Source organism: Triticum urartu, chromosome 4A, assembly GCF_056163025.1.
Source record: "Triticum urartu cultivar PI428250 chromosome 4A, HENAU_Tu73, whole genome shotgun sequence".
Classification (NCBI taxonomy): domain Eukaryota; kingdom Viridiplantae; phylum Streptophyta; class Magnoliopsida; order Poales; family Poaceae; genus Triticum; species Triticum urartu.
This window is the reverse complement of record NC_141876.1, coordinates 15,414,403-15,423,956: the sequence shown is the minus strand read 5'-3', so window position 1 is coordinate 15,423,956 and position 9,554 is coordinate 15,414,403. Positions and strand designations below refer to the sequence as shown.

At 45.4% G+C, this 9,554-nt stretch overlaps 1 protein-coding gene and 1 long non-coding RNA gene across 2 annotated transcripts; one reads left to right on the top strand and one right to left on the bottom strand.

Annotated features, from left to right (window-relative positions):
• Positions 1–451: 451 nt before the first annotated feature.
• On the bottom strand, positions 452–6,719 carry LOC147974465 (uncharacterized). Its single transcript, XR_015600106.1, has 3 exons — positions 6,312–6,719; positions 2,472–3,835; positions 452–2,109 (listed from the first exon to the last, which is right to left on the bottom strand). It is a non-coding gene; the product is annotated as an uncharacterized LOC147974465 (long non-coding RNA).
• Positions 2,594–5,783, top strand: LOC125531038 (protein NRT1/ PTR FAMILY 8.3-like). Its single transcript, XM_087517510.1, has 5 exons — positions 2,594–2,743; positions 2,854–2,956; positions 3,046–3,263; positions 3,346–3,875; positions 4,553–5,783. The coding sequence occupies exons 1-5, from the start codon at positions 2,684–2,686 to the stop codon at positions 5,379–5,381; spliced, it is 1,740 nt and encodes a 579-aa protein (XP_087373636.1). The 5' UTR covers positions 2,594–2,683; the 3' UTR covers positions 5,382–5,783.
• Positions 6,720–9,554: the final 2,835 nt, after the last annotated feature.

Here is a 9,554-nt window from a genome sequence, read left to right as displayed (position 1 = left end):
TGTCCAGCCAAGTTGCACGTGGGACTCTGTCGTGCTATTTTGACGAACAAACATTTGAAGATAAACCCGAGCCGCCCTGCGTGCAACTTGGCCCGAATACAACAAGACACCTACTGTTTGAATGCAAGGCTGACGTGGAGGTTTGGAAGCTCCTTGGGATCGATGAGATCATCAAAAAGGCCTTGCTAGTCGACAAGGCAGGTGAAGTAAATTTGGAGCATCTGTTGTGCGTTCCTGAGCAAGATGTCCAAGTGCTTGCTTGGGCTACCAAAGTTGAAAGAAACAGTGGCGACACCGATGACAGCCTGCTACTTGTGGTATGAGCACTGTAAGTTGACACACAGAGAAGGAACACGAAATGCTACTGAAATTAATATGGCAGTGAGATGTTTGTCAGCTAACTATATTATCTCATACAGTCCTAAGGCCAAAGTGAGATCAGCCGCTTGGTTGAAATAAAGATATGACTACGTTAAGGTAAACATTGATGCGGGTTTTGATGTGGACACGCTCGAGGGACGGTTGGAGCAGTCATACGAGACCATCATGAAAAGTTCATTGCAGCTGCAAATGAAAAGATTGATTTTTGCTTTGACTCATTCACGACGAAGGCAGTTGTAGTGAGGTTTCGAATGAACCTGACATGTACAGTTGGATGCAGTAAGATCGAGGGGAAAATATCTGATGCTACCGGCTCTTAGGTGCTACCGTGAAACGGGCATCCGAGAGCCATTGGATCTCATATCCGACGACATCTAAGAAGCTATTGTATCTGCGCGTAATTTTCAAACTAGAATGACGTTGTTTGACCGAAAACTACCAAAAATTTCTGGAGTGTTTGACAAAAAAACTACCAGTTTAGGGGTCGGCGTCCCACAGAACTACCACTTTTAAAATTTTGACCGAAAACTACCGAAAATTTCTTAATCTGTCCCTAGAAACTACCAGTTTCGGTTGATGATCGTTTAGACTATTTAAACAGAAAACTGACAGGACTGGCCCGGGCGTTTGAGGCTCGTTTAAGGCGCCCGTCTGGGTCGAAATTTCGTGGCCGATCAGTAACCGGCTTGTCCGCCCGGGCGTTAGAAGCAGGTTTGGGGCACCCGGCTGTAGATGCTCTTAGGGAATCTCCATGGCGGTGCCATAAAACACCCGCAACCGTTTGAACGGACGCATCAGGACGTTTTTTTACTATCCAAAGCGGTGTAAAATGTCGGATGCGTTTGCGTGTCCGAATTCCCATAAACCGAATGCAAAGTTAGAGGATGTTTGCGGGAGTATGGACCGGGCATGTGGTGCGCCTCATGCCTCCGATTGTTATACTAGCTCGGTTGAACATTAACCCAACAGACACGTGTGACTCTGTTTAAGGAAATACAGCTCGGACTAAAATCCATCCAAACAGCTTCTTCTATACATAGCAATTTTTCGTCTTTTTTGCCACAAATATGTTTTCTGGTATTCTTTTCATGAAATTTCACACGAAAGTAGATTGGAGACCCAAGTTTGATATCCCTAAATCCCCTTTTCTTTTCTTGGTATTTTTTTCAACTTAACATTCATATAGGGGCTGGAGCACCCCGGTGCTACAAAACCTCTTCCGGCTGTAGATGCTCTAATAAATTTCATAGGTTGCATATATGCTCTTCTCAATGGGTAGTAATTACTGTAAAATTATGGAGTAAAAGATGGAATTAACTGATGAGCCTAAAGGTGTTGGAAGGAGTAGGACAGGACAGCATCACATCTGTTGTTTATCACTCCCTAATTCCAAGTTTAGAGGGTGGTTTGATAATTCTGATGAGTGTTGTTAAGCCTGCACACGTGTTCCTATCCTATGTAGTCATATATCTCTTATAAATGCAAATACCTGAGGCAATAGTGGGCAGAAAAGAGTTGGCTGCGTGCTGCAGGTGGGAACGTCTTGTGGGCCCTATGTGCATATGGACACCACCATCGCCATCCCTCCACCTTTCAAATTTTCGTCGCATCTCTTTATTTTAACCATCCCTCCGACATAATCAATCAATAGTCAGAGACTCATAGTAACTGGTTCCTCAGGCCACCACCAGCGCCATTGATTGTCTTTGCAACGGTGTGTGTCTGCTCCTTGTGATTTCAAAAGTAAAAAAATAAAAAATTGTTAGGTCCACATATATACTGGTGTTGAACAGAATCAAAGAAAAACAAATTTACCTCCTAGCCTCCTACTCCCTCCGTTCCAAATTACTCGTTGCAGAAATGGATGTATTTAGAACTAAAATACATATAGATACATCGATACTTGCGACAAGTAATTCGGAACGGAAGGAGTACAAAAGTTGGAGAATAACACTGTTGCTAATGAGTGAGTGAGAGAGAGAGAGAGGGGGGGGGGGGGATATGTCATGGGCGTGGGTCCTGATGTAGGCGAATGGAGACACCACTGTGGTCTGTAGCCAAAATCGACCCTGCAATCATAGTTCACTCACCAGAAAAGAAAATGCAGTCACAACACACGCGATCCCTTGATTTGGAATGAACTTGCCACCTTTTTACCATATATCTTAGTGACCCTACCACTGATTTGGAAGCAACCTACCAGTCTTCAGACCAAAAGTAGACAAGAGCACATGCAGGTAACTTTTAGGCGATGCCGAGCTCCTTTCCTCGACCCTCCTTCTGCTCCATCTTGTAAGCAGACATGGAAGCAGCAGCAGACGAGGAGAGGCCCCTGCTACATCTGCAACCGCTGCTTAATCAGGTATACTGTCTTACACTCCACTTCTCTTCTTCTCTTACTCCTTGTCAGTCCTCCGCGAGAGATTTACAGTTTCAATTTTCCAAACTGGATGTCCTGGTACTGTGATGTAGGATGTAGGTTCAGAATACACCAGCGATGGATCTGTTGACATCAACAATCAGCCTGCTCTGAAGCACAACACAGGCAATTGGAGGGCGTGCTACATGATTTTAGGTACCAGACAAGAGCGATTCACTCATGCAAACTGCTCCTGTTTTTTCTCTTCTTCTCTTTTTGCTGCTGACCCCCTCAACGCATCTCAGGCGTCGAGTTTTGCGAATGCGTCGCCTTCTTTGCAATCGCGTCCAACTTGGTGACCTACCTCACCACGGTGCTCCACGAAAGCAAGGTCGCCGCCGCGCGGGATGTCTCTGCCTGGGTTGGCGCATGCTTCCTCGCGCCACTTATTGGGGCCTTCTTGGCTGACACATATCTGGGAAGATACTGGACGATGGTTGTTTCCCTTCCGGTCTACACCATTGTAAGTACGGCTAGCACAGCACGGCTAACCCACCAGATCTCTGTAATGATAATTGCGACTCTCAACACTGCAAATTTGACAGGGGATGCTCGTGCTCACGGTCTCAGCATCAGTCCCGACATCCTACTACCATGGTGATGTTCATCATGCTGTGGTGGTGTACCTAGGACTTTATCTTGCCGGGCTTGGGAGCGCTGGCATCAAACCCTGCGCGTCGGCCTTCGGTGCCGACCAGTTCGACAGCGGGGACCTGACAGAGCTGGAGAAGAAGGGCTCCTTCTTCAACTGGTACTACTTCCTGCTCAATCTCGGCTCCCTTCTGTCGAGCACACTGCTTGTTTGGCTGCAGGACAATGGTTGGTGGGGGCTTAGTTTCGCGATCCCAACGGTGCTCATGGCCTTGGGCCTAGCAGTGTTTGTTGGTGGCTCCAGAGTGTACAGGTTCAGGAAACTGAGAGCAAGCCCATTCACGAGCATCTGTCAGGTGCTCGTTGCGGCCATCAGGAAGTGGCATGTGCAACTGCCAGATGATATATCGTCCTTGTACGAGCCGACCAGTTCGTCATCAGCACCTGAATCAAGTCACAATATTCAGCATACGAATCAATTCAGGTACTTCAATTATTGCATTACTAAAATCAATCCATAGTCTAAATTTGACATTTAGAAACAAGTTATTTCATTGAGCTATGACATCTTTTTGTGCAATTGTGAGGTGTGACATCTTTTTTGCAAGCACAAAAGATATCAGAAAATGAGTAGGGCGTTTTGGTGACCGAGCACCATGAAGCCCTTTATTTTTGAAAAATTCAAAATTCAAACTTTTTGACTTCAAAAATTTCTGAAAATAAATATGCAACTATATACGGATGAAATGTATGTGCATGTAAAAATTCAAGATGAAATACTTCGAAATGCGACCTACACAAAAAAGACAAATTTCTGAACTTTGAGGATGAATAGTAACATGTGTTAAAAAGCCTCAGATTTGTCTTTTTTGCACAGCCTTCATTTCAACGTATTTCGTCCTAAAAATTTACACACATGTGTGTTATGCCTCCATGTATATCTGTAATTTTTTTCAGATTTTTTTGAATTGTAAAAATATGAATTTTCATGAATTTTGTGTTTTTCAAAAACCGGCCTCCATGGAGGCCGAGCTCCAAAAGGCATTTTCGTCAGAAAATTTGCTACAAAACGATATCTAGAAACTGCATCTATGAGTAAACTTAAAGTGCGAGACCTTACCTCTTATATATAAGTTATAATTATGTGATTGCATTCTTCAGGTTTCTAGACAAGGCTGCCGCAGTGCTGCCCCCGTTAGACAAGACATGCACGGCGTTGCCGATGTGTTCATGGAGTTTCTGCACAGTGACCCAAGTTGAGGAGCTGAAGATACTGCTACGGATGTTACCCATCTGGGCGTCGTTCGTGATCTTCTACTCAGTCGCTGGGCAGAGCGCATCGACATTTATCGAGCAGGGGATGGTCATGGACAACCACGTCGGCCAGTTCGCAATCCCACCTGCCTCCCTCTCTATTGTCAACGTGTTCAGCGTCCTTATTGGGGTTTTCATCTACGAATCCGTGCTAGTGCCACTCGTGCGGCGTTATACCGGCAAGGCGAAGGGCTTCTCGCAGACGCAGCGCCTTGGAATTGGCTTTGCACTGTCCATGCTGACCATGGTGTACTCAGCAATGCTTGAGATGAAAAGGCTGGCCATCGCGCAAGCCAGTGGCCTGGCAGACCAGAATGTGCCTGTGCCAGTGAGCATTCTGTGGCAAGTTCCTGCATATGTAATGCAAGGTACAGCTGGGGTTTTCACAGGAATCGGAATGGTGGAGTTCTTCTACGATGAGGCCCCTTACACCATGAAGAGCCTTTGTGCAGCATTCTCGCAGCTTGCAGTTGCGTCCGCGGCTTACTTCAACGCACTCGTATTTAGTGTTGTTGCGGTGGCCACGAAGCACGGTGGTGCGCCTGGATGGATCCCGGATAATCTGAATGAAGGGCACTTGGACTATTTCTTCTGGATGATGGCTGCTCTTAGCTTACTGAATCTGGCGCAATTTGTGCACTACTCCATGAGGCATAGAGAGAAGACAACTTCTTGACACAAAATGGTGAACACTGGACAGAAGCTTATTGACTTTCCTATCATATCACAACAAAGATGGCTTCTATGCAGTATCTGTGGATGGCGCACAGCATTATCCATCAGAATGATAGATAATAAACTGAAACTTCAATTTTTATCATTGTATATATGGTTTTACTTCCGCCTATTCTCTGTACTTAGCAGCCAACTTCAAACCAAGAGAAGAATTTGAGACAAAATTAAATAAGTTCTTTGGTGTGGGCGGATGAGCTGGTTATGCCCCCACAACTTCAAGAGATCATTTGATGCAAATCAGAGTATGGTTAACTGATGAGATCATTCAAAGTGGTATTTTTCATGCAAAAAATAAAGGACCCCAAGTGGTTTTCTTTTAATAAAGATGATCTAGTTAGGGGGTTGTTGTGATAGAATATTCTGATCGTCTTTAAGGCTACTTTCATAGTCAATTGTACCAGGACAGTAGACTGAAGCTCACGAACAGGGAGGCATGCTGGCCTGGATCCCCTACCTAGAACCTCTGATTCCCCTGTAATCTGAAACCTTACCACTTGTACCCCCCCCCCCCCCCCCCCCCTATGCAGTGGGATTTTTCTGCTGCTTTGCAGGTATGAGAAATATATTCAGGTAGGGCTTCTCGTCCGCTTATAATCTAGTAGGAAAATAATTCGAGAATGTAATCTGGTACCCCTCCGATCCATATTAATCGTTAACTTTGTACTAAACCAGAGACAATTAATATGGATCGGAGGGAGCAATAAAATTGTTCTGTGCACTTCTCTGGAACTATAAACTGTAGGTATGGCTGCAGAGTTATTTGCACAAAACACAAACCTTGTAAAAAAATCTGTTGGGTTCCAAAACTACCATTAAGAAAAATGACAATTTCAGGATTTTTCTAATGAGCATATACGAGTCCTGCAGTTACCTGAGCCTCAGGTGCAACTTCTTCCAAGCATCTCAAGCGTCAGTCCGTGCGTAGGCAAATCGCCGAACACGTTGGGCGCGTTCCGTGGAAAGGGCAAAAGTAACCTGCTGGCTGCTGCCGAGAGGCGCGATGCGGCGGCGGTGATGCTCATCCAGCGACAGCAGCATGTGGCGGCTGCGGCGAAGGCCGTTGCAACGAGCGCTCCTCCACGAGGGTGGCGGCGGCGGCGGTCTGGCACGCACGCTCTCGCCATGGCGAGTGCGGAGGCCGCACGGCCGGCTTGGGCCTCTGTACGAGCACAACCGTGTCCACACGGATACAGTAATGGCTTTTTTTTCTCCCTCATCATGTAAGACGTTTTTTTGGCACTAGTACACTATCAAAAAACATCTTACATTATACTCTCTCCGTTCCGAATTATTTGTTTTGGACTTGTTTAGATACGGATGTATCTAGACTCATTTTAGTGCTAGATATTTCCGTATCTAGACAAATCTAAGACAAGTACTTTGGAACGAGTAGGACGGAGGAGGGAGTATTATGGAGCATAAATTCATATTTATTGTAAAACAAAATGTAAAAAAAAGTAGAACAAAATGTAGACAACTCATCATGTTTATTTAAAAAATACGAAAATGATAAATCTCGAACGTTCATATTTTAAGCATGACCATCCGATCGTTTTTTATGACAATTTTAGTTCACGCGAGATTGATAAACATGACAATATTTCTGCCAAAAAACAAACTACGACAAAGTTGTCATGTTTTAACAAGTAAAGCCGCCACCTCGTGTCAACTTGCTGTCACATCCCTATAAATTCTTTGCAAATAGTTGTATCTTTATCCATGCATCATGTTAAATTCAAAGAAAATTGAGTCGACGGAATTTTCAGAAGCCTCGGAAAATATTAAATAAAGGGCAAGGACCCTGAAATTGCATTGAATGAATCCAAAATGCCTTAAAAACAGTTCTGAGAATTTTGGCAGGACTATATATCTAACCAAAATTATTTAGGCCCTGTTTGTTTAGACTTTTGCTTCTGTTTTTGCAGCTTTTCCACTTTGGCTAAAAAGCCATAAAAGCTCTAAGTAGATGCTTTTAGAGCTTTTTTGGCTTTTGATGAATCAATATAACAATATTTAGCTTCAAAAGTCATAAGAGCTATAAAAGCACCTATTTAGGAGCTTTTATGGTTTTTTTGGTCAAAGTGAAAAAGATACAAAAGCATAAGCAAAAGCTCAAACAAACAGGGGCAGTATTGGGCGCCGGTGCGCCGGCCCAACATTTCGGCCGGTCGCCTAGCACCCGTCGGATTGGCACCATCTGAACCGCTTAGGCCTTATCTTCTTCCTCCAATCTGAAAACGATTCCTGCGAGTGAAGCTTCCTTCCCACGCGCATGACAGAAGACGCCTGAAAATCACCTCGTGTCCTCCAGCTTGTAGCACCTTGGGGCTCACCTTTCGTAGCAAACGACGGCACACGACCCCGTCGCCGGCCGCTTGGAGCACCGCTGCTCGCCACGCCCACACCCAAGGTCATCGCCGCAAAAAACGTGGAGGCCGTCGATGTATCTTATCTGTCCATCGCTGTCATTGGAAGAACTTGTCCAATAGCCTCACAGCTCCACCTCCCAAAATCCTTGCAGCTCCACCTCCCATGACGAGCCCCCGTCGAAGAAATCATCGACGCCAGTCATGGCGAAAAACGACGATGGATGCAGCAAAATGTTGTCGCCGCCGTCACAGGTTGGGATCATCATCATGAATGGTTGCAGCATATGTCAACGCGGGTCATAGCAAAAAAAGACGATGGATGCAACAAAAATGGCATCTGCCGTCGCAGGTCAAAGCTGTGACATGAATGGTTGAAGCTTTTTCCATTGTCGTATGTAGCTTTTGTCACCAACAGTTGTAGCTTTCTTCGTCACCCATAATTTGCGTTGTCTATTGTTGGAACTTATTTCGTCGCCGGTTGAAGCTTTTCTCGTCGCCGGTTGAAGCCTTTATCATCGCCGGTTGAAGCTTTCGTATTTGCGTAGTGCCAACACCCCCCAAAATTGGTTCCATCAATTGAAGCTTTTGGTGACACTGGTTGTAACTTGCTCGATCACCCTATGCAGCTTTAATGTTTTGAGCAATGGCTAACCACATATTTTGGTCGTCTTCTTCTTTTTTTGAAAAATCACCGGGGGGGGGGGGGAGCTCCCCACCTGAATACATTTCTCAATTTTGTAACCGAACGTTTGTCTGATTACAAAGGTGAATTACATAAGCATGTGTAGACGTGGTGAGAGATAGGAGCACCATGAGGAGGCGGCCTGTTTATGCTCTGGCTTCTTGATCTGGTGCGTCCAGAGTATGAGGTCGTCGATGATTCGCTTGAGGGTGAAGATGTTGTGGTGACTCTGTTGCTTGAAAGTCATAGCGTTCGTGGAATCCCAAATATTCCACAGTATGATGAGGAGGACGGAGTGCCAAATTAGCACATCCACCTGGGGAGGGAGATGGCAGTCCCAAAGGTCGTCGATGGTGTCGGTTGCAGCACCATGGAGGGGTAGCTTTTAGGTTTCATGGGGGAGAGGAGATGCTTGCAGCGGAGGGGGAGGAGGTGCTTGTGCAAGCAGCAAGGGGGCACACCCTTAACGCTGGCGAACTCGTAGCACAGGAGACGAGATGGAATCAGCAGGAGGCGAGAGGAAGAAGAAGCGGAGCAGAAAGAAGAAGAAAAACGTGAAAAGGACGTCTAGCTTGAGGCTCACTGATAACCCACAAGTATAGGGGATCGCAACAGTTTTCGAGGGTAGAGTATTCAACCCAAATTTATTGATTCGACATGAGGGGAGCCAAAGAATATTCTCAAGTATTAGCAGCTGAGCTATCAATTCAACCACACCTGGAAACTTAATATCTGCAGCAAAGTATTTAGTAGCGAAGTAATATGATAGTAGTGGTAATGCTAGCAAAAGATAATAGTAGCAAAAGTAGTGTTTTTGGTATTTTATAGTGATGATAGTGTTGGGGAACGTAGTAATTTCAAAAAATTTCCTACGCACACGCAAGATCATGGTGATGCATAGCAACGAGGGGGAGAGTCTGATCTACGTACCCTTGTAGATCGCAACGGAAGCGTTGACACAACATAGAGGAAGTAGTCGTACGTCTTCTTCCCGATCCGACCGATCCAAGCACCGTTACTCCGGCACCTCCGAGTTCTTAGCACACGTTCAGCTCGATGACGA

Coding starts and splice junctions, on each gene's coding strand:
- LOC125531038 (XM_087517510.1), top strand. CDS start 2,684: ATGGAAGCAGCAGCAGACGAGGAGAGGCCCCTGCTACATCTGCAACCG. Junction 2,744..2,853: donor TGCAACCGCTGCTTAATCAG/GTATACTGTCTT, acceptor ACTGTGATGTAG/GATGTAGGTTCAGAATACAC. Junction 3,264..3,345: donor CCCTTCCGGTCTACACCATT/GTAAGTACGGCT, acceptor CAAATTTGACAG/GGGATGCTCGTGCTCACGGT.